The 24750-nt window shown below is 44.4% G+C and overlaps 1 protein-coding gene across 1 annotated transcript in view; it reads right to left on the bottom strand.

Annotated features, from left to right (window-relative positions):
* The window catches only part of ADSS1 (adenylosuccinate synthase 1), a 48005-nt gene extending 26973 nt beyond the window's left edge, over nt 1-21032 (bottom strand). The window contains exons 1-2 of the mRNA XM_048853629.2: nt 20750-21032; nt 254-356 (exon numbers count right to left, since the gene is read on the bottom strand). Of these exons, the coding sequence (XP_048709586.2) occupies nt 254-356; nt 20750-20932 (286 nt within the window). The 5' untranslated portion in view covers nt 20933-21032. The remainder of the gene's footprint in view (nt 1-253; nt 357-20749) is intronic.
* Nucleotides 21033-24750: the final 3718 nt, after the last annotated feature.

Here is a 24750-nt window from a genome sequence, read left to right as displayed (position 1 = left end):
GGATACAGAAAGGAAGATTTATATTTTCACGGTTTCTCTAATAATGGATATTAACATGACATTGAATAAGAAATAACGGTGTGAAATGTGGCAAATAATCTTACAACTGTAGTAATAAAAATAAAACAGCTGAAGCCAAAAGAATCCTTACTCACAACCTTTCATGTTTTTGTTTATTTGTTTTATAAAACCCTGATTATGATTGCCTTCCATGCAACATTAACTTTTGAACAGGACAAGATGTTTATCTTACCAATGAAAGAAATTGCCTTTGGATTAATTATGCCACTAGGAAAGAGGTGAAAATCATATTCCTTCCCATCAACAACGACAGTGTGGCCTGCATTATTCCCACCCTGCAAAAGAAAGACACAAACAGATGATTAAGGACATTATTATGTCTCTCTACTACTGCAGCTAAAGATTTGGCAGTTTGATCTTTATTATTTCTGCATCCATGTCTTGGTCAGGTCCCCATGTTTTCCACCTTATTTTAGGTTTCAGAGGAACAGCCGTGTTAGTCTGTATTCGCAAAAAGAAAAGGAGTACTTGTGGCACCTTAGAGACTAACCAATTTATTTGAGCATGAGCTTTCGTGAGCTACAGCTCACTTCATCAGATGTTTACCGTGGAAACTGCAGCAGACTTTATATACACACAGAGAATATGAAACAATACCTCCTCCCACCCCACTGTCCTGCTGGTAATAGCTTATCTAAAGTGATCAACAGGTGGGCCATTTCCAGCACAAATCCAGGTTTTCTCACCCTCCACCCCCCACACAAATTCACTCTCCTGCTGGTGCTAGCCCATCCAAAGTGACAACTCTTTACATAATCAAGTAGGGCTATTTCCTGCATAGATCAAGGTTTTCTCACATCCCCCCCACCCCCATACACACACAAACTCACTCTCCTGCTGGTAATAGCTCATCTAAACTGACCACTCTCCAAGTTTAAATCCAAGTTAAACTAGAACATCTGGGGGGGGGGGGGGGGTAGGAAAAAACAAGAAGAAACAGGCTACCTTGCATAATGACTTAGCCACTCCCAGTCTCTATTTAAGCCTAAATTAATAGTATCCAATTTGCAAATGAATTCCAATTCAGCAGTTTCTCGCTGGAGTCTGGATTTGAAGTTTTTTTGTTTTAAGATAGCGACCTTCATGTCTGTGATTGCGTGACCAGAGAGATTGAAGTGTTCTCCGACTGGTTTATGAATGTTATAATTCTTGACATCTGATTTGTGTCCATTTATTCTTTTACGTAGAGACTGTCCAGTTTGACCAATGTACATGGCAGAGGGGCATTGCTGGCACATGATGGCATATATCACATTGGTGGATGTGCAGGTGAACGAGCCTCTGATAGTGTGGCTGATGTTATTAGGCCCTGTGATGGTGTCCCCTGAATAGATATGTGGGCACAATTGGCAACGGGCTTTGTTGCAAGGATAAGTTCCTGGGTTAGTGGTTCTGTTGTGTGGTATGTGGTTGTTGGTGAGTATTTGCTTCAGGTTGCGGGGCTGTCTGTAGGCAAGGACTGGCCTGTCTCCCAAGACTTGTGAGAGTGTTGGGTCATCCTTTAGGATAGGTTGTAGATCCTTAATAATGCGTTGGAGGGGTTTTAGTTGGGGGCTGAAGGTGACCGCTAGTGGCGTTCTGTTGTTTTCTTTGTTAGGCCTGTCCTGTAGTAGGTAACTTCTGGGAACTCTTCTGGCTCTATCAATCTGTTTCTTTACTTCTGCAGGTGGGTATTGTAGTTGTAAGAAAGCTTGACAGAGATCTTGTAGGTGTTTGTCTCTGTCTGAGGGGTTGGAGCAAATGCGGTTGTATCGCAGAGCTTGGCTGTAGACGATGGATCGTGTGGTGTGGTCAGGGTGAAAGCTGGAGGCATGCAGGTAGGAATAGCGGTCAGTAGGTTTCCGGTATAGGGTGGTGTTTATGTGGCCATTGTTTATTAGCACTGTAGTGTCCAGGAAGTGGATCTCTTGTGTGGACTGGACCAGGCTGAGGTTGGTGGTGGGATGGAAATTGTTGAAATCGTGGTGGAATTCCTCAAGGGCTTCTTTTCCATGGGTCCAGATGATGAAGATGTCATCAATATAGCGCAAGTAGAGTAGGGGCTTTAGGGGACGAGAGCTGAGGAAGCGTTGTTCTAAATCAGCCATAAAAATGTTGGCATACTGTGGGGCCATGCGGGTACCCATAGCAGTGCCGCTGATCTGAAGGTATACATTGTCCCCAAATGTGAAATAGTTATGGGTAAGGACAAAGTCACAAAGTTCAGCCACCAGGTTAGCCGTGACATTATCGGGGATAGTGTTTTTGACGGCTTGTAGTCCATCTTTGTGTGGAATGTTGGTGTAGAGGGCTTCTACATCCATAGTGGCCAGGATGGTGTTATCAGGAAGATCACCGATGGATTGAAGTTTCCTCAGGAAGTCAGTGGTGTCTCGAAGGTAGCTGGGAGTGCTGGTAGCGTAGGGCCTGAGGAGGGAGTCTACATAGCCAGACAATCCTGCTGTCAGGGTGCCAATGCCTGAGATGATGGGGCGCCCAGGATTTCCAGGTTTATGGATCTTGGGTAGTAGATAGAATATCCCAGGTCGGGGTTCCAGGGGTGTGTCTGTGCGGATTTGATCTTGTGCTTTTTCAGGAAGTTTCTTGAGCAAATGCTGTAGATAAGCTATTACCAGCAGGACAGTGGGGTGGGAGGAGGTATTGTTTCATATTCTCTGTGTGTATATAAAGTCTGCTGCAGTTTCCACGGTAAACATCTGATGAAGTGAGCTGTAGCTCACGAAAGCTCATGCTCAAATAAATTGGTTAGTCTCTAAGGTGCCACAAGTACTCCTTTTCTTTTCACCTTATTTTAGTTTTTCAGTTTTTCCCAGCTTTCTCAAGAACTATAGTCTGATTGGTTTCAGAGTAGCAGCCGTGTTAGTCTGTATCCACAAAAAGAACAGGAGTACTTCTGGCACCTTAGAGACTAACACATTTATTAGAGCATAAGCTTTTGTGCACTACAGCTCACATCATCGGATGCATAGAATGGAACATATAGTAAGAAGATATATAGATATACACATACAGAGAAGGTGGAAGCTGCCATACAAACTGTAAGAGGTTAATTAATTAAGATGAGCTATTATCAGCAGGAGAAAAAAAACTTTTGTAGTGATAATCAAGATGGCCCATTTAGACAGTTGACAAGAAGGTGTGAGATAAGTATCCTCACACCTTCTTGTCAACTGTCTAAATGGGCCATCTTGATTATCACTACAAAAGTTTTTTTTCTCCTGCTGATAATAGCTCATCTTAATTAATTACAGGTTTCAGAGTAGCAGCCATGTTAGTCTGTATCCACAAAAAGAAAAGGAGTACTTGTGGCACTTTAGAGACTAACAAATTTATTTGAGCATAAGCTTTCGTGAGCTATAGCTCACTTCATCAGATGCATTCAGTGGAAAATACAGAGGGGAGATTTATATACATAGAGAACATGAAACAATGGGTGTTACCATACACAACAGGGTGGATTGCAGCAAGCGGTCCCAGGGGCGGAGGAGTCTGCAGCTCGACCCTGGCAAAGAGGTGGTGACCTCGAGAAGGGCAGGCACACTAGGGGTTCTCCCTGGAAACCGTGGGGAGCTGAGAGCACACAGGCCTGTGAGTCCACAACAACTTAGGAAGAGCGGAGTGATGGCCTGTCACCGTCTCCTTAAGAAGGACATTGTAACCCTGTGCAGAAAGGAAGGGTTGAGCATTGGAAAGTTCACCAAAGCACAGCTAATCGTGCAGCTGGAGGAGGATGACCGCTCTAAGGAACAGATTCCTGACCCCAAGTGGGGCTATAGCAGGATCTGGGAGCAGCTGGAGTGGTAGCCAGGCATCACCAAGACTCCTGTCCCCGACCAGACGAGGGTCTTCATGATCGGGTTCCCCATCGGGGGATCGGAGATGGATGGGATTGGAGCTGAGTCCGAGAGAGCAAGAGGACTGTGAGAGACAGCGAGAATCCAAGAAAGAGCTGCAGAAGCAGCAGCAGCATGAACTGGTGGTGGTGGAGCGGAGAGGAATTGGGGACCTCCCAGAGGTGAGTGGGGATAGACCCCAGGGTGCCAGTTCCGCAGGGAACCTCGAGACTAAATTGCTGCCCCTGGTTAAGTTGGGGGGCGATGTGGATGCCCACCTCACTGCCTTTGAGCAGGCTGAAGATTTGAACCAGGGGGACCCTGCGGAAAAGCCCCGGTGTCTAGCTCCCTTGCTGGGTCCCAAGGCCATAGACTCCGTCAGCCAGATGGGTGGGGAGGTGGACAGGCTCCCATTCCTGACCCCAACATATATGTCTGTGTGGAGTTTCCTGGGGTCAGGCCCCTCGGACCTCCAGTGGGAGCGGAAGGTGATGGTCAATGGGGAGACATTCCTGGGGTGGCGAGATCCTGGGACAGAGAGAACTGTTGTCAGGCCCTGGGTGGTGCAGCCTCAGATGCTGAGGGGTGTGTGAGCTGGGTGAGGGTCCCAGGGATGAAGCCCCTCGCCCTGCCTATGGCCCAGATCCCTGTGCAGACCCAGGAGGGGTCGGGCTGGCTGGTCCTTGGGGTTCTCCAGGATACCAGCTGCGAGACCCTGTTGTGGGGTGACTGGGTCTCTTTGGGACAGTATCCAGGCCTTGCTCCTGTAACTGCCAAGGGTTTGAATTTGAATCCAGGGAACCAATCGGTGGAGAGGGGGCTCACGCTGGCTCTGATGCAGTGAGGAAAGCAGCGAGCTTGCTGCCTACCCCCACTGGGACAGCAAAGGCAGCGCTGCGCACAGTGGGAGCTGAGACCCCAGCTGAGTGTGGGGAGACACAGGCAGGGCAGGTTATCTGTTGGGAGTGGCAAGGTGCTTGGTAAAGGAGAAAGTGTGTCCAGCTCTTCTTTGTCTGTGGAGCAGACAGAAGGGCCCTTTCAGCCTGTGATGGTTGAAAATAGTGCAGTTGTCTCAGAGTTGGTTCTGAATTCAGCTAAAGCCCAGGAAGGGAAGGGTCCTCCTAAGTTTGTGTCTGCTCGGGAGAATGGCACTGTAACTAGGTCGCATCCAGTTAGTGTCTATGTAAAATCCCAGAGACCAGACAATTCTGGTGCTTGTATTTTGCCTGTTGCTAGTGTGTTGTTGGAAAAGGGTGTAGCAACTCTGTCTAATCAGGGTGAGATCCTAGCCAGGGCACAAGGAGAGCATGAAGGTGATGTGATTGTTTTACCTACTGAGGGTGTGGAAACCTGTAATGAGAGTGATCACTTAAGGTTAGCTATTACCAGCAAGGGGGGGGGGGGACGACACGGGGTGGTGGGGGGGAACGGACCTTTTGTAGTGATAATCAAGGTGGGCCATTTCCAGCAGTTGACAAGAACGTCTGAGGAACAGTGGGACGCGGGGTGCGGGGGAGGATTGAATAAACATGGGGAAATAGTTTTACTTTGTGTAATGACCCATCCACTCCCAGTCTTTATTCAAGCCTAAGTTAATTGTATCCAGTTTGCAAATTAATTCCAGTTCAGCAGTCTCTGGTTGGAGTCCGTTTTTGAAGTTTTTTTGTTGAAGAATTGCAACTTTTAGATCTGTAATCGAGTGACCGAAGAGATTGAAGTGTTCTCCGACCGGTTTTTGAATGTTATAATTCTTGACGTCTGATTTGCGTCCATTTATTCTTTTACGTAGAGACTGTCCAGTTTGACCAATGTACATGGCAGAGGGGCATTGCTGGCACATGATGGCATATATCGCATTGGTAGATGTGCAGGTGAATGAGCCTCTGATAGTGTGGCTGATGTGATTAGGCCCTGTGATGGTGTCCCCAGAATAGATATGTGGACACAGTTGGCAACAGGCTTTGTTGCAAGGATAGGTTCCTGGGTTAGTGGTTCTGTTGTGTGGTGTGTGGTTGCTGGTGAGTATTTGCTTCAGGTTGGGGGGCTGTCTGTAAGCAAGGACTGGCCTGTCTCCCAAGATCTGTGAGAGTGATGGGTCGTCCTTCAGGATAGGTTGTAGATCCTTGATGATACGTTGGAGAGGTTTTAGTTGGGGGCTGAAGGTGATGGCTAGTGGCGTTCTGTTATTTAAGTCACTAATGTCTTGCAGTTGGAGAATAGGGGGGAAATTTTCAAAAGTGCCTAAGTTACTAAAGAACCTAAGTCTCATATTCTAAACTTGTGTTAGGTACTTAAAAACCTAAGTCTAACTGAAAGTGACCCTTGAAAGCTAAGGGCCAGATTTTTAATGCTGTTTAGGCACCAAAACACACAGACAGGTGACTACTGGGATTTTCACAAGTGCCTAGGGATCTAACTCCCAAGTAGTTTGCTCAAGAACACCACAAGATATTTTTTCCCTTCAAGGGCTGACCATGGGTGCCTGGAGCCCTCATAGCTATATTAATTGTGTTATAGGATGTGTATTCAGTATTACAGTCTCAGAGCATTCGAAACCCATGACTAAGGGCAAAATCATGGGATTGATTTAAGAATCATGAGATTTAATAAATATTAAAAAAATAAAGGTTGGGTTCTCTTTTAATTGCCTTCTGGGTTTTGAGCCTTTAGGGTGCACTCAGGTCACATTTGCAAGCTTTTCTCCACAACCACGAGGGCTAGAAACTTGTATCTTTTAATGAAATCAGAAATTTTCAGGTAATTACATAGCTCTAGAAAATGGAGCCTTAATAAAAAGCATCAAATATCACAAGACTCATGACAAAAAGGCAAGAGTTGACAACACTGTGTATTCATTACTACATGGCTTATATTATATGAAAGAAAATCTGAGGTATTTTAGTTTATTTTAATGCACTTTTATGTACATTAGTATGTACATAATATTACTGTTATGTTACTTGTTTTCATTTGTATGTTATGTGGAATTTCAATAAATTCCAGCCCAAAGGCTGCTCTATTTAACTTTTCTACATTCCTGTGCTGTTTTAAAATCATACTGTCTTTCTTCTAAATCTTTAAAACCCTTTCCAACAATGTGGTCTAAATTTAGTGCAGCCTGAGATGCATGTCATATTCCAGGCTCAAAAAGAGATTTAAGTGTACATAAGAGGGGAAGTTGCACTAAGTGAGAGTAAGCCTATATCCATAGAGCTATGCCAGGACAGCCCACTAGGATCGACGTAGTCCACACCAACAGGGTTCCAGTTTTTCTGCTGGTACAGGAACTCCACTCCCTAAATAATGTTAGCTACATTGACAGAAGCCGTCTTCCATTATATCTGAGGCTGGTCTACACTAGGAAATTAGGTTGGGATAGCTATGTTTCTCAGGGGTGAGAGTTAAACGGACCTAACCCCCCGGTGTAGACAGAGCTACGTCAATGGGAGAATCTCTCCCATCAGTGTAGGTAGCATCTTCACTGAAGCGCTACTGCAGTGCAGTGCATCCTGCAGGGTTTTAAGTGTAGACAAGCCCTCAATCAGAGGTGTGGTTTTTCATACCCCTGACCAATGGAGCTAGGCTGACATCACTTTTAAGTGTAGATAAGACCAACTTTCTCATTTTAAACAAGGGGAATTCCTTGGGACTGCTGCATTCTACTAATTGCACAAGAGTCCCTGCATGGTGAGACTTCCGTTAAAAGAATGCATACATTGATAAATAGATTTATTTTTACAATATATTATCAAACACCCATCCTTGTAGTGCCTAGGTTGCAAAGGACACAGTATAAGAAGTCTCTTGGGTTACCTCATAAAACTTGTTGCCTTCTTCAATACATCATTTTATTTAAAACTTTTCCAGTTTTAAAGATTTTGGAGTTTAGGCCTATTTGTGATATTGTATTCCCGTATCAAGCTTCAGCCAGCTCTGCAATTTCCAGCACAACAACATGCCTCACATTAGCTCTTCTCATCCTCCCAATACAGTTTTAAAATACTGACAGAGAAAGAAAGAAGGAAGGAAAAAGGAGAACATGGGGGCAGGGGGATGGGAAAGCATGATGGAGGAGGAAAAAGAGAATGGCGGTGCATAAAGAGCCTTTGACATGTGGGGAAAGGAGGTACACGCAGAGCTCCTGGTTTGGGGAAAAGAGAGAAATGGGGAAATGGAGGAGGCATACAGAGTCCCTAGCATGGGGAAATGTGGGTACATGGAGCCCCTGGCATGCAGGAATAATGGGGACCCTGGCATGGATGGGACATATAGAGACCCTGGCTGGCATGGAGGGAAAAAGGGGATGCACACCGAGCCGCCAGCATGGGGGATCATAGCATGGAGGAATGGGGGATATACAGAGCCCCTCAATTTCTGGGGAAAGAATGATGGGGGAGAGAGAGATGGGAGGCACACAGAGAGCCTCTGGCATGTGAGTGGATTGCAGGGAGTCCCTAAACAGAAGGGGATGGGAGGCCATACATAGGGAGCTTGTGGGGTGGAAAGGAGGGATGCTAGGAGCCCCTGGTGCATGCAATGAGCTTGGCCTACAGAAGCTACAAGGTGTGCAACCCCCTACTTTTATAAATTTTTTTAAATTGTAAGTTGTTGAAATCAGAACAAAATGTTTCAATCTCCTAAAGCCTAATGAGCTCATCATTAGTATGATAAATAAATATAAATACACACAGCTCGAGACCTGAGCAAAGCTTCTGACCTGTGAAAGAACATACAAAATATTTCTAAAGTTAATATCCTTAACTGCAGCTCTGTATTTCATACTTCATACGAGTAAGGTTAAATAACTCTTGGTTGTAAATAGAACCCCTCTTCCCCGGAACAAAACCCCAAAACTGGGCTGCAGAAGATGGGAAGAAAGCAACATATTCAAAGTTTGTTACAGCCCATTCACTCTAAATCCTAAACAGGATAATTAGACATCCTGATGAAAATGAGCAGAACACCAGAACCGAGGAATTAAAACCAGAACAGCATAAGATGTCTGCTCATCTTTAGCCCGTCTCTTCTGCAGAAGAGTAGTGATGTTCCTGTGGGGAGTAACGACCTAAGGACATGAACATTACTTTTTGATATCTGTAAATAAATTGTGTGACTGGCTAGCCAGTCACACAACAAATGAAATAAAAAAGATGTCACTTGATCTTAATTTTCAGCTGTTTTCTTCTAATTCTTATATCAGATAATACATTTAGTAGATTTTATAGATGATACTGGAAATTAGGCTTGTTTTCTTAGGAAGCTTGTTTTCTTGGTAACTTTAAACCTGACGTTCTCTTTCTGTATTTATAATCCAGGTGGTCCTAACAAGATCTCATTGGTACCCAAAGGAGAGGCCTAAATTTAAAATAGCTGTGTCACCATGTTGTTCTAAATCTATAATGATCTGATGTACCCTATATATATTTATTATTGCTATGAAAATATGACTTAGAGTGGGTATCACCACAATCACCAGAACTGCTAAAAGAATGAATTTTAAATTTTTATAGTGTGCCATTCTTTACACAAAGTTTACATTCCTTTTAGTGGCTAGCTATAGAAACAAGTGCTAAGAGAAGATGGCATCTCCTCCTTCATGGGTTTTAGTAGTAATGTAAGCCTACTGGGGTACATCAGCTAGGTGGCAGCAGTGGCAAATTAATGATTTTGCCGCCCCTAGACCCTGAAATAATTGCCACTCTCCCCCGCAGCAGCTCCCCACCCCAGCTCACCTCTGCTCTGCCTCTTCCCCTGAGCGTGCTGCCAGGTCCTGCTTCTCCCTGCCAGTGCTTGTGTGCGAAACAGGTTCGTGAAGGAGGGGGGAAGAAGGGGGAATGCGGCGCGCTCAGCAGAGGAGGCGGGGCTGGAGCAGGGATTTGGGGAAGAGGACCAATAGGGCCAGGGAGGGGGCAGGAAAGGGGTGGAGTTGGGGCGGGGCCGGGGGCGGAGGCCACGAACTGGCGCCGGGGGAAGCAGCCTCTGGCTGCTATTATAAATTTGCTGCCCTGCAATTTTGTCGGCCTAGGCGTTAATACGCCACTGGCTGGCCATGCACTTCCTCTCTTCTCTTCGCTTGCGCAGCCTGTTATCGATGCTTATGACAAGACTGACGAAGGCATCTATGTGGATTGGGATTTCCACATGAGCTAGCTCACGCTGGATCTCTTCACGTAATCTCCCCTTGAATTGGTAGAGCTGGGCTGCTTCATTCCATTCTATTGGAGCTGAATTGCCAAAAGTGGGTGGTGGAGGAGCCAGTCGGTCCCTGTTCTGGCCATAGTTTTCGCAGGGGTCCTTCCAACAAACAATGTGGTGGGGTCATCAAAAATAGAGGAGAAGGCCTGGAGGAAGGTGTCCCAGTTTGGCAATGTTGGGCTCCATAGTTGTACTAGGGTGAAGCCCACTGCAGTACCTCTCCCATCAGGAGACTTTGACCTGGTCTGTGGAGAAGAACTGGGGGCAGAGCAGGAACAGAAGGCAGCACTGGTTGAAATTTTGGTAGTCTCTGCTAAAATGCTCTGGGAAGGGGATTTTTGGCCCAGGTATGCTGTTGCAGCACATGACTGTAGCACAGTGTTCTCATCCCACACCCAGGCAGCCTGCTTTCACAGTATCTGGTTCTTGATGGCATACTGTGTCAGTTGGGCCTGTAACATGGCATTTTCATCAAGTAGCTGGGTGGTCTGCACTTACAGGGTCTGGTTCACAGACAAGAGCTGGACCACTTGTGTCTGCAATATGGGAAGCTCCTCCTGCGGGCTGTCACCCCATTCAGCTGTGTCTAGGATCCCTTGGGACATGTTGGGAAGGGGGCAACCCACTGCCTCGATGTCCAACAGGGACAGCCTTCTCCACAGGTTAGGGATGGTCCAGGCAAGCCATCAGGATCCTGGGCAAAGGAACGCAGGACTAGTGGCAGGAGTTTAGGATTCTGGAACTGAAGCCAGGGGTCACAGCCAGTATCAATGTCAAGAGTCAAGCTGAGGGCCAAGCTAGAGTCAGAGTCAGGAGGTAAACTGAGGGTCAGAGACAGAGTCAGGAATCAGGCTGAGAGTCAATACCAGGTCTCAGGGTCTGTGTTGGTAATTCCAGGGGTCAATCAGGAGTCAGAATCCAAGTCAGAGCCAAGGTCAATACAAGGAGATTAGGAACAGAGAAGTAGGGTAGCTCATAAAGGATCCATACTGTTACCTGAACACTTCTTGGGATGCTCCATGGGCTTATATAGGGACAAGGAGCCAATCAGGGATGGCTAAGACCATTGTCAATCAGACCCTTTGAGGTGTAACTTCCTGTGGCATCAAATGTCTGTGGATTGTGGGCTACAGGGAGTAGCCAGGTAATAGCTGGTGGCAGTGTGGGGATGCTGGATTCAAGTCCTGCTAGCCTTTACACTTCCATCTGAATCCCAGTCTCTCCCCTAGATTTTCTTATTTGATAATCTTTCAACACTTCACTTGATAACATCTGATACACTTCATTTTAATGTGCTGTTCATAACCTCTTCTGTACAAAGGAGTTTGTAAACTTCTGGGTCACAACTGAGAAATAACGAGAGATTATGGGATTTACATTATCTGTTTAAATTACAGCACTTTGCCTTTGTCACTAATATCACCCATGATTTTTATCTCTTTCTATCCATGCCTGACATTCCTTTTATTGTAAAGCTGAGACAATTCCTAATTGGAAAATAATCCAACTTGGATACAGGTGTATAATGATGCTGCCTTTGGTGGGACACTACTGAGAGTATCAATTCAGGACAAATTGTTTAGAGCGGGGCAGTTACAGGCCAAGGCTGGGTGTCCTTTATTACTAAGGCATACCAAACTAGCCAAACAGAGAGGACTTCGGTTTTATCTCACTGGCAATTCCATCAGATACTCCAGTTCCGTAGTCTCACCACCAGCACCACTCCTTATGGGGATGAATGATTATGAAAACCAATACCCCATTAAAAGAAAAAAGGTTCTGATCCCAAAGGACCAAGCCCCTGACCCAGGTCAATATACCAGTCAGATCTTACTCACAAATCACACTGTTGCCAATCCTTTAGAATCTAAAAGTTTATTCATAAAAAGAAAGAAATATAGATGAGAGCTAAAACTGATTAAATGGAATCAATTACATACAGTAATGGCAAAGTTCTTGGTTCAGGCTTGTAGCAGTGATAGAATAAACTGCAGGCTCAAATCAAGTCTCTGGAGTACATCCACAGCTTGGATGGGTCATTCAGTCCTTTGTTCAGAGCTTCAGTGTAGCAAAGTTCCTCCAGAGGTAAGAAGCAGGATTGAAGACAAAATGTAGACAGTGCAGCTGCCTTTTAAAGTCCCTTGCTTATGCTTATGCTTCCTTTGGTCCAAGCACAAACTACCCAACACATGGCATGGAAAAACCTTAGAATTCTGTCCATAGGCATGTCCCTGCATGCCTTGCTGAGTCACAAGGTGTATCTGCCTTCTCTCAATGGGTCAGTTGTATAGCTGATGGTCCTTAATGGGCCATCAAACAGGCTAGGCAGTGCTGATGCCAAATTGTCTGGGGTGTCACCCAGAAGCATAGCACAAGTTTGAAATCAGACAGTATAGAGCCAATACCTATAACTCTAAATACAAAAATGATACCCGCATATAGATAGCATAATCATAACCAGCAAATCATAACCTTTTCATAGACACCTTACTGGACCTTCTTTGTACAAGATTTGGTGCCACTATATGATCTTGGTTGCAACAATGATCTATACGGTCACAGTTTATATTAATAACATCACAAGGTGATTTATCTACAATTTTCCTATATATTCAGAGAACAACTAATAATAGATAGCACTTGCCCTGATGGTAGATTTTTGTAAGCCATAGATTTTTGCAAACTTTTCCCCACTGCTTATGGAACTGGGCTAACTCTTACAGCAGCCACCTCCACTAAACTGGCGTTCCATCTCTACTTCCCATTCCTAAAAGAATTTTGACATGAGCTGCCAGGTTGTATTTTTCAGGAATCCTTTAAGAGTCCTTCCTTCCAGACATCTGGAAGCTAGAAGTGTCATTGATCTCACAAGTCCACTGTTTGGCATGGATGGGAGGGTGTAACAGGGCGTGCATGCCCCGCACTGGGACTGCGGGGGTTAATTCCTCTCTTTGGGCTGAGGAGGCCATGCCCCCTCAGCTCTGCTGGGCATGCTCTGACTGGAGGCCAGGTATAAAGGGAGCAGCCCAGCTCATTTGAGGCTGACTGCAGGTGAGGAAGGAGGTTTGCTGCAGACTCCTGCTGAAGGACTGCTGACACTCCATGATGCAGAGGCCAGCCGGATGGCAGTTACCTACTAACTCCAGAAGCCACAGAAGGAGAAGAGACCGGGGAAACCATGAGGCCGCAGAGAAGCGGCTAGGAAGTAACCCAGGGAGGCTTTGTGAGGAGGTGTTTGGAGACCTGGATGTATTTTGGCTGGATCCCTGCTGAGCTGGTGGTGGGCAACACTGCCACTGACAGGGCCCTGGGTTGGGACCCTGGGGTGGCAGCCCAGCCCCACCAACTCTGCTGACTTGGGCCCTGATTGTGAGGGTTGCTCTGCTTACCTGGGCTCCGCCACCCTGATTGCGAGGGCAGGTAGACTGACTTTGGCTGTTTGGCCACATTACTCTGAGACCCAGAGGGGTTGTGCAGACATGCCTGTGAGCCTATAACAACCCGTACCCCATCCCAAAAGGGGACAGGGCATGCATGACCTCTGACAGAGGGGAAAACCAGCCTCTAATAGAGGAGTTTCAGAGTAACAGCCGTGTTAGTCTGTATTCGCAAAAAGAAAAGGAGGACTTGTGGCACACTAGAGACTAACCAATTTATTTGAGCATAAGCTTTCGTGAGCTGCATCTGATGAAGTGAGCTCACGAAAGCTTATGCTCAAATAAATTGGTTAGTCTCTAAGGTGCCACAAGTACTCCTTTTCTTTTTTTAATAGAGTGAATCTTTAATCTTATTACCTTATTGGACTAGTCACTATTGTTGAATCAATGTTATATTTCTTTCAGACTGAAATTAGGGAGGTGCATAAATGCTGTATAGCAATACTTTGCTACTCTAATCAGTCTGTTCCACAAAATCTATTACATTTACTGACTATTAAAAGAGGACCACATGAAGGATTTATCAGCAATGTAGCCTTTCTTGTAATGAAAACTCATTTTCTCTCTCCATGAAACATGTTGATGGAATTGTTTTGTCAACATTTTTTTCCTACAGGTTGTGAAAAACAAAGTTCATAAACATTTCAGTGGATCTGGCCAAACTGTTTGCTGAAATTTGAAAACATCAGAGAAGTTTGAGTTTTTGGCGACTGAAAATCAAATAACCATTTTTAGTTTTTCAAAATAAAACCTAAAATCAGAAAATGACTATTCTGAGGAAATTTCTGTTTAAACAAAATAAAAAATATTAATCTTTTTTGGTCGGAAAAGTGTCAAATGATTTTTGACAGCTCTAATTGCATGATATGCATCACAGCTGGAATTTACGAACATTTTCAGTGTGAAAACACATACTACAAGAAAGATTCTCACAAACTGCTTCCCAAGATAGTGCAAGCACACCGTCTCCCGTTTGAGATCATGCAACATCCCTTTGGCAACTATATATAAAAAGGAAAATTTTAGAGAAGTCTCTCTAATGTATAGTTAGCTTCTTTTAATTAAATTTAGCTCCTGAAAACAAGGAAGAGAGCCAGCATCATGTGATTATTCAGCTCACTGCGTACCACAAAGATTCTCCATGAACAGCAGTTTGGTAACCACGGCATTATAGAACTTCTGTCATTCTTAACATGATTGCAGAGCAGTGGTTCTCAACCAGGGGTACATGTACCCCTGGGGGTACACAGAAGTCTTCCAGAGGGTACTCAACTCATTTAGCTATTTGCCTAGTTTTACAACAGCTAAGTCACTATAAACTAAAATTTCATACAGACAATGACTGTTCATACTGTTCTATATACTGAAATGTAACTACAATATTTAGATTTGAATTATTTTATAATTATATGGTAAAATAAGAAAGTAAGCAATTTTTCAGTAATATTGTGCTGTGACACTTTTGTATTATGTCTGATTTTGTAATCCAGTAGTTTAAGTGAGCTGAAACTTGGGGGTATGCAAGACAAATAATATTTCTGAAAGGGGTACAGTAGTCTGGAAAGGTTGAGAGCCACTGCTGCAGATTGTCCAAACTATTTAAAGTGGTTTTTACACTAGAAATCTACCCTTAGGTGCTGCATCTTGCAATGTTGTGAAGGCTAAAAATCAATGAACTTTCACATTTATGCCTGATACCCTATTAATCAAAAGCCTGACGTGCCCCCAAAAACGCACCAGCACGTTAAAGATTGTTGTTTTTTTTTACTAAAGATTATATATTTTCAGCTAAACCCTTAATTTATTCCACTCTGTGTAGTTACTGCAGGGAGCCAAGATTAATGCACAGTATTTTATATTGTGGGTGTTACCGTTCTTAAAAGCCAACATTAGCCCACTTTTCCACAGACTGCAAAGAGCTACAAAGGGCTCTCACAAAACTGGGTGACTGGGCAACAAAATGGCAGATGAAATTCAGTGTTTATAAATGCAAAGTAATGCACACTGGAAAACATAATCCCAACTATACATATAAAATGATGGGGTCTGAATTAGCTGTTACCACTGAAGAAAGAGATCTTGGAGTCCTTGTGGATAGTTCTCTGAAAACATCCACTCAATGTGCAGTGGCAGTCAAAAAAGCAAACAGAATGTTGGGAATCATTAAGAAAAGGATAGATAAGACAGACAATATCATATTACTGCTATATAAATTCATGGTACGCCCACATCTTGAATACTGTGTGCAGATGTGGTTGCCCCATCTCAAAAAAGATATACTGGAATTGGAAAAGGTTCAGAAAAGGACAGCAAAAATGATTAGGGGTATGGAACGGCTGCCAGCTGAGGAGAGATTAATCAGACGGGGACCTTTCAGCTTGCAAAAGAGACTACTAAGGGGGGATATGATGGAGGTCTATAAAATCATGACTGGAGTGGAGAAAGTAAATAAGGAAGTGTTATTTACTCCTTCGCATAACACAAGAACTAGGGGCCACCAAATGAAATTAATAGGCAGCAGGTTTAAAAAAAAAAAAAGATTTTTTTTTACACAATGCACCGTCAACCTGTGGAACTTGCCAGAGAATGTTGTGAAGGCCAAGACTACAACAGAGTTCAAAAAAGAACTAGATAAATTCATGGAGGATAGGTCCATCAATGACTATTAGCCAGGATGGTAAGATGGCATCCCTCGCCTCTGTTCGCCAAAAGCTGGGAATGGGCGACAGGGGATGGATCACTTGATTACCTGTTTGTTCATTCCCTCTGGGGCACCTGGCATTGGCCACTGTTGGAAGACAGGATACTGGGCTAGATGACCTTTGGTCTGACCCAGTATGGCCATTCTTATATTCTTATTTCTGAATTTTGCTTTGAGTTAAATTTGTGGGGCCAAATTTTCTGTTGCCCACCTCTAATACACAAATCCAGGTTTCTGAATGTGTATGTAATCCCACTTGTATGCTTACACAAAGCTAATTGTAGTTAGGGTCATTAAACTTATTTGTACATAAAATGCATTTTTGTGCTTGCTTCTGTGGATTTGCATATACAATAAGATTTGCTCATATATCTGGCAGACATTTTAATTAAGGGAGATTGAAAACATACCCCCTAGAATGGTCCATGATTATAGCTAGATAACAATCTTTCATATTTATAGAAGCACAAAAGTAATTGCTGAACTAGAAGAGACTCACAAGGATTTATTTTGCTGTATTCTGCAAACTACAGGGATTAAATCGTGGCCCTATTAACTTCAATGGAAGTTTGCTACTAACTTCAATTGGATCAGGATTTCATCCTAAAATTTCTTTTTTTTTTTTTAAAGCTAAAGTTTTGAGCTCTGCTTGTTGTAAAACTGAGATAAATTACAGGGCAGATATCTTAAGTATGCATTTAAAAAAAAAAACCTCACCTGAAACAATGTGACCAAAAAAGTTTGGGAATCAGCCATTCCTTCGAAATTTAATATTGCAAACACAGCCAGAATTGCAGAATCCAGCTGGCCAATGCACAATCAGATTTTTCTGCCTGGGTGACTGTAGATCTCCCATGTGAATATGGAGAAGCAAGACAGAATGGGGAAGAAGAACCTGGATGTTCTCCAGCTGACCTCCACAGTTCCTGACTACCCCTGCTTTCCACTTTTAATTTAGTCCTTGTGACTTCTACTTTATTTCCCCGGCTGAGATCTATGAGAATCTGATTGTCACAGATTTGAATTAATAAATCCACATACTAAAAATTCCAGTTGGAATCCACATTAATTTTTTTTAATTGTTATTTTAAAGGGATCCTGAGAAACAAATTTGGCCCCAAATTTAAATTCTATTAAAAAGAAAGGAAAATACTTTACAAACCTTAGACCAGAAAACATGTTCCCACGACATAAAGATTTGATTCCAGCAGAAACAACTGTTTTAAAAGAAATAAACATTCCTCTACAGTCAGGAGAGTAGGCAGTTTTTTTTCATTGGGAGGGGGTTAAAGTTTTACAACAATAATATACAACAAGCTGTTGTATATCACTTTAATGAGCATTTTGTACCATAACTTATCTCAGTTTATTAAAAATAAACAAATTTAATGAACTTCTGTTCCAAATTCAGTATTTCCTTTATTTACTAATGCAATCCTGAACAATCCAAGTCCCAATTGTCTATGCCCAGAGCCTGAAAACCAAACATTGCCATATTGAGAACTTGGGCTCTGACTCTGCAAACACTTAAACATGTGTATAATTTTACTGCCATAAGCAATTCCATCTGAATTCTCATGAGTTAAGTTACACACATGCTTATGTGTTTACAAAACTGTCTCCTTGAATGTGAAACTGACTATAAACACAAGTGAAAAAGACTTCTTTGATTTTCATTGCCAATGAGGAGACAAATAGTAAAGAAACAAGATAGTCAAAATTAAACAAAAAGAAAAGGAGTACTTGTGGCACCTTAGAGACTAACCAATTTATTTGAGCATGAGCTTTCGTGAGCTACAGCTCAAGTACTTGTGGCACCTTAGAGAGCTGTAGCTCACGAAAGCTCATGCTCAAATAAATTGGTTAGTCTCTAAGGTGCCACAAGTACTCCTTTTCTTTTTGCGAATACAGACTAACATGGCTGTTACTCTGAAACCTGTCAAAATTAAACAGGATTTTTAAACTTCTTTCCATTTTAATAATCTATAGTGTTAATATTAACACAAGCTACAATGATTTATTCACAATATATGATTAAGTTGACAATCTTTTAAAAATGTTGTCCTCTAAATAGCAAATTTGTAATCCAGATTAGCACTTTAAATATTTTATTTGGAAAAAGACCACTTTTAAATTAAAGCACCTTAAGATGTCTACTTCTACTTTTTTGCCACTCAAATATAAAAAATTGCTATTCTAATTTTATTTTTCCCTTCAAAATGACTAAAGTCTTCCCTCAGCCACCACCCATTAAGACCCAAATCCTCCAGCCACATATATACTGTGCTTAACTTTATTACCATCTGCCGTGGTACTACTGACAGTAGTAAAATTAAGCACGCTTACAAATTTGCAGGATTAGGGCCTAAATAAAGCGTGTTTCCAGGTCCAGTTTTAAGCTTTTCAAGCCAATTCCCTGCCTCAGTCTCCTAAAGTGGTTCTAAAACCAGAGTATACACTGCTGCTTATGAAAGTTGACACAGAAAATTGTGGAGGAACCTTAAGTACAGTCATATTAATGCACATTCATTAGTCTCCATTTGTAGAGAGAACCTGCCAAGGGGATTCAAGATCAATACCAACTGAAAATACTTTACCCACATTCTTAAACTTTGACACATAAGTTAAATATTATTTACTTAACTTATTTAATTAGGAAATGTCCTTGGGGTTCTCAGTTTCAAGGATATCAGTGCTTTTCACTGCTTGTCCTTGTGCATTTTAAAACCGAAACAGTTCATATAACCTGTTAACTGAGCTGAACTTGTATGAATACAATCAGAATAAAATTTATAGAAATAATTCTAACAGTTAAAAGATAAGAGAGACAAGATGGGTGAGTTAATATCTTTTATTGAGCCAACTTCTGTTGGTATGAGAGACAAGCTTTCCATCTATACAGAGCTCTTCCTCAGATAAGCATTGTAACTATATTTGCATAAGCACTTTCATGATTCATGCTTTGACTATCTTTTTTTTAAGTAATTAAGATTATGTATATTGTATACAATATGTCCACATTCTTTAGCTTATACTAAACAAGTCTCTGTGTGTTGAGCCTCTGTGAACTATACTCTATTTAATATTCAGACCAAATCAGAAATAAATCTAAGCAAAGCAGTGTAATAAGTTCCATGACCACACAAAAATACTTCAAGTGGCTACTTCCTTTCTCTATTTTCACTATACATATTCTATTTCAAAATATTTTTAAAAGAAGTTTCAAGCAATTCTGCAGGGAAGATCTGCCCATCCAAAACATGTGGTGGCAAAACTGAAGAAAACTAAGATTTATTAGTGACCAGTCTTTGAACTACTTAGTAATTTCTCCCTTACACAATAACAAAACTGGAGTAGTATTAAATCCATTAAGTGCAAGTGGTCAACTGAGTGGAAAGGGCTGCTCAACGAAAGATCTTGGGACTTGTTACATATAATCACAGAAATGTAGGGCTCCTGCAGAACCCAGCCAGATTAATTTCCCAAAGCGGCAAGCATCCATCGATCATGAGGACGTAGTGCAAGGAGGGGAGAGGGCAGGCCACCAGGAAACACTAGCTGCTCCGACTTCTGGTCACCTTAGGCAACCTTTTCTCCAAGAGGCAATCATCTGACACCTGCTGCATGCATCGCGTCCCCAGCCAGCCGACGGGCCGCTATCAGACGGCAGCAGACGCCTTGCTCAGTCACGGCCCATGCCTGTCTGAACATCGGGATCTTGTGTCTCTTATCATGAACGCTCAGCTATTTATATTTATAGTTCAGGACTTTTTCCCTTTCCCAGTGACATTTCAATCTGCAACCAGAGGAGGGGGAAGGTTCCCAGCCCGGTCCTGGGGAAGAATCACACCTCCTCCTCGAGCACAGAGACAAGGGAGAGAAAGGACAACAGGGGACGAGAGAGTGGGGGACAGGAGGAGAGAGAAACAATGCGAATGTCCAGAAAAGAAAAGAGGAGAGAGAGAGAGAGAGATGGCAGAACGAGATTGCAGAGATGGCAAAGGGAGACAGAGAGAGATGGCAGAAACAGAGAGATAAAGAGAAAGATATCACAGATAGATAGACCTATCAGAGATGGCGGAGAAAGAGAAAGGCGGAGATCAGAGATAGACAAAGAGAAATATCAGAGATAAAGGGAGATCAGAAATAGACAAATAAAGAGAAAGATACCAGAGATCAGATAGATAGATTAGATTAAAGAAACTGGAGCTAGAAAGAGAAAAGGGGGAACCCGAAAGAGAGACAAAAGGGAGAAAGAGAAAAGGGATCCGGGGAAAGTGGAGGAGAGAAGATGCCAGAGGGGTTGAAAGACAGAACAAGGGCCCGAGAAAAGCGAGACGAAGAGAAACGGCAAATCGGAGCGAAGAGAATAATAATAATTAATAAAGGCACCAGGGTAAACACGCCAGGAGCCAAGCAAGACGCCACAGCGCACATGAGAGCCGCGGAGCCTGCCCCCCTGCGAGCCCCTACGGCCCCCGCCGCCGCCCCCCTGCACCCACCTGGCACCTGCAGACGATATCCGCCTCGGTGGCCAGCAGGTCAACCACCTTCCCTTTGCCTTCGTCCCCCCACTGCGCCCCCAGCACCACGGTCACTCTGCTGCCTCCCGGCTCGCCGCGCGCCCGCTTGAGCCCCGCGCTGGGGTGCGCGGCGCGGCCGTTGGACGCCCGGCTGGTGGCCATGGGGCCTGCCTGGCTCGCTCAGCGCCGCCCGGCCCGGAGCCCGGCTGTGTGCGCGCTACCTCGCCGCGTCCGCCGCCCCTTTAGCCGGGCCCCGAGCCCGCCCCGCGCGCTGACGCGCGAGCCGCCTGCCCAGGGCCCGGCCAGCCCGGAGCGCGGGACGGGCGGGGGCGGGCAGTGGGGGGCACGCGGACTCAGAGGCCGGCCCCAGCCGGAGCCGACACACACTCGGGGGGGACTGTGACTGGATACACTACACTGACACACACGTACTCCCTCTCCAGCCTGAGGCACCAGGGGTTGCGTCATTGGATGGACACAAACACACACTCCAGTCACAGGCACCAGGGGTTGTGTCACTGGACACACGCACACACACACTCCAGCCTGAGGCACCAGGGATTGTGTCACTGGAAACACACACTCTAGCCTGAGGCACCGGGGTTGTGTCACTGGACGGACATACACTCCAGCCTGAGGCACTGGAGTTGTGTCACTAGACACACACACACACACACTCCAGCCTGAGGCACCAGGGATTGTGTCACTGGAAACACACACTCCAGTCTGAGGCACCGGGGTTGTGTCACTGGACGGACATACACTCCAGCCTGAGGCACTGGAGTTGTGTCACTAGACACACACACACACACACTCCAGCCTGAGGCACCAGGGATTGTGTCACTGGAAACACACACTCCAGTCTGAGGCACCGGGGTTGTGTCACTGGACGGACATACACTCCAGCCTGAGGCACTGGAGTTGTGTCACTAGACACACACACACACACACTCCAGCCTGAGGCACCAGGGATTGTGTCACTGGAAACACACACTCCAGTCTGAGGCACCGGGGTTGTGTCACTGGACGGACATACACTCCAGCCTGAGGCACTGGAGTTGTGTCACTAGACACACACACACACACACACTCCAGCCTGAGGCACATGGGGCTGTGTCACTGGGGACAGGGGCATTATTTCAGGCAAATTCTGTCTGTATGAGGAGGGAGCAAGGGTGTGTCAGCATATATAAGGTTATACGTGATTATATTATATCCTGAAAAGGCTGGAGTGGTTGTGGAGCAAAAAGTGGAGCATGTGGACCTATTAAAAGTTGTGGGGGGGGGGGAATAAATGTCAGAAGGGCAACTGCCACCTTTTCCCCATAGCAAGTGATGACCCTGACTGGGGACAGACAGACACTCCAGCCTGTGGTAGATGGCGCCATAGGTGCTGGAACTAGAGTTGTGGGGGGTTTGTTGCACCCACCTGGTTTGAAGTGGTTTCCATGATATACAAGGTTTACAGTTTGGTTCAATGGCGCTCAACACCACTGCTATACAAATTGTTCCAGCACCCCTGGACGGGGCTGTGTCACTGGAGGTGTCACACATGCACATTAATACCTGAGACCTAAGGAACTGTGTCAGTATACGTGTGTGTCGGTGGGGAGGGAATGGACACAACGGCTTTTGGCTGGGGCTGTGTCGCTGAGGGAAAGGTGGATGGAAGATCACAGAACGTGTTCCAGCCTCATGCACATGGTTCTCCATCATTGTGTGGATGTGTGTGATGCTTTGTACCTTGGGGGAACACCCAGCACCCCATGGTCATCTTTATAAAATGATTGTGTGGTATCCAATGCAAAGTTTATCATGTTTGGTGTCTTCGGAAGGCTCACGATGCACTGAGCATTGTTGTTATAGTGATGTTATCGTAATTGTTACAGTAATGTTATAGGTTATAATTTCATGTATATAGTTATGAAGCTGAAAATGTATCCTCATGGCTTAAAATAAGCCCAGGAAAAAACTCTCCAAGAGCAGAGAGGCAGTTCATACCTCATTAAGGGCAGGTATGAAACAAACCCAGCCTAGCCTCACAGGAACAAAGGACACTGGCAGCAGCAAAAGGATCTGTTCGAGTGAGTCATCCCCCATCCTTTGGTCAGTATGGGACTGTGATGAGGTAATGCTCACCTGACTCTGAAGCAGGGGGCAAAGCAAAGAGGGAAGAAAGGACATGATAAAAGGGAGAGATGTTTGCCATGCTTGCGCTCTCTTTTCCACCTACATCTACAGACACCATACCAAGCGACTGAAGTGCTGATCAAAGGGGAGAGCCTGGCTGAAGAACAACCAGCCAGCCTGTGGTGAGAAGCATCTAAGTTTGTAAGGACATTGAAAGAGTTAAAATCAGCTTAGAATGCCATTTGCTTTTATTTCATTTGACCAAATCTGACATGTTTTGACTTATAATAACTTAAAATCTATCTTTATAGTTAAACAATCTTTGTTTATTCTACCTGAAGCAGTGCGTTTGGTTTGAAGCATGTCAGAGACTCCCCTTGGGATAACAAACCTGGGGGGGAGGGATAGCTCAGTGGTTTGAGCATTGACTAAACCCGAGTTTGTGAGTTGTCAGTTCAATCCTTGAGGAGGCCATTTAGGTATCTGGGGCAAAAATTGGGGATTGGCCCTGCTTTCAGCAGGGGGTTGGACTAGATGACCTCCTGAGGTCCCTTCCAACCCTGCTATTCTATGATTCTACATATCAATTTCTTTGTTAAATTGACAAACTCATATAAGCTTGCAGCATCCAGCAGGCATAACCGGACACTGCAAGACAGAGGTTCCTAGAGTTGTGTCTGGGACCAGAGATATTGGCTAGTGTCATTCGGTAGCACAATCCAAGGAGCAGTTTACGTGCTAGAGGCTGTGCGTGAACAGCCCAGGAGTGGGGGTTCTCACAGCAGAGCAAGGTAAGGCTGGCTTCCAGAGTCAAGGATTGGAGTGAACTAGCAGATCACCGGTCCGGATAACACCAGAGGGGGAATATCTCACTGTGTTGAATACTGAACTTTCTTGGTCACATGGACCGATATGAATTTGTAAGAGCTGAGGGATGGAGCACACAATCTTTACACTTTCTATAGAAATTACAAGATTCCTAGTATATTTAGAACTATTTAGGCTCATACACACTCACACACTCTTGTCTACACTGAGGTTTTTCCTCAAAGTCTTCTGCCTAATGATAATAGTTAAAGAAATTGAGATTTAAATTAATTCCCTACCTGTCAAAGCATTCAAGAAAAGAAGAGAGGGAGTGTAATAGACATGGAGCTGATATGTAATGATGTACTGAGACGTAACCATTTGATGAACATGATATGTAACGGGTCAGTGAAGGGACGGTATTGTATATTGGGGTTGCTAGACTTTCCTGTCTGAATGCTTAATAGGGGACTGTGGGAAGAATAAACAGGAAGGCAACACAATGGTTTCAGATAAGCAACCTCCCAGCAAACATTGGGGGGCAGTTACCAATCACTCAGGGCCGGCTCAAGGCACCAGCAAAGGAAGCAGGTGCCTGGGGCGGCCAATAGAAAGGGGCGGTATGTCCGGGTCTTCAGCAGCAGGTCCTTCATTCCCTCCCTTCCTCTTCAGCAGCAACGCAATCAGGGTTTGTTTTTTTCTCTTCTTTGCCGCTTGGGGCAGAAAAAAAGCTGGAGCCGGCCCTGCAAACAATGGCAGATTTCCAGACTCCAGGCAGAAGTGACACAGCTGTTGTATCAGGCTTGGAGGCTAGAGCTCAAAAGAACACTTAAAAAGCCTTCTGAGGAAAAGGAGAGGTGGTGAGTTGCCAAGGGCTGTGCAGGGTGTTGCCAGTGAACTCTGACAGGGACACACGCTGACAGAGAGGTTTCAGAGTAACAGCCGTGTTAGTCTGTATTCTCAAAAAGGAAAGGAGTACTTGTGGCACCTTAGAGACTAACCAATTTATTTGAGCATAAGCTTTCGTGAGCTACAGCTCACTT

The sequence above is a fragment of the Caretta caretta genome, chromosome 6, assembly GCF_965140235.1.
Source record: "Caretta caretta isolate rCarCar2 chromosome 6, rCarCar1.hap1, whole genome shotgun sequence".
Lineage (NCBI taxonomy): Eukaryota > Metazoa > Chordata > Testudines > Cheloniidae > Caretta > Caretta caretta.
The sequence above is the reverse complement of the archived record's forward strand: the minus strand, read 5'-3'. Positions and strand labels throughout refer to the sequence as shown.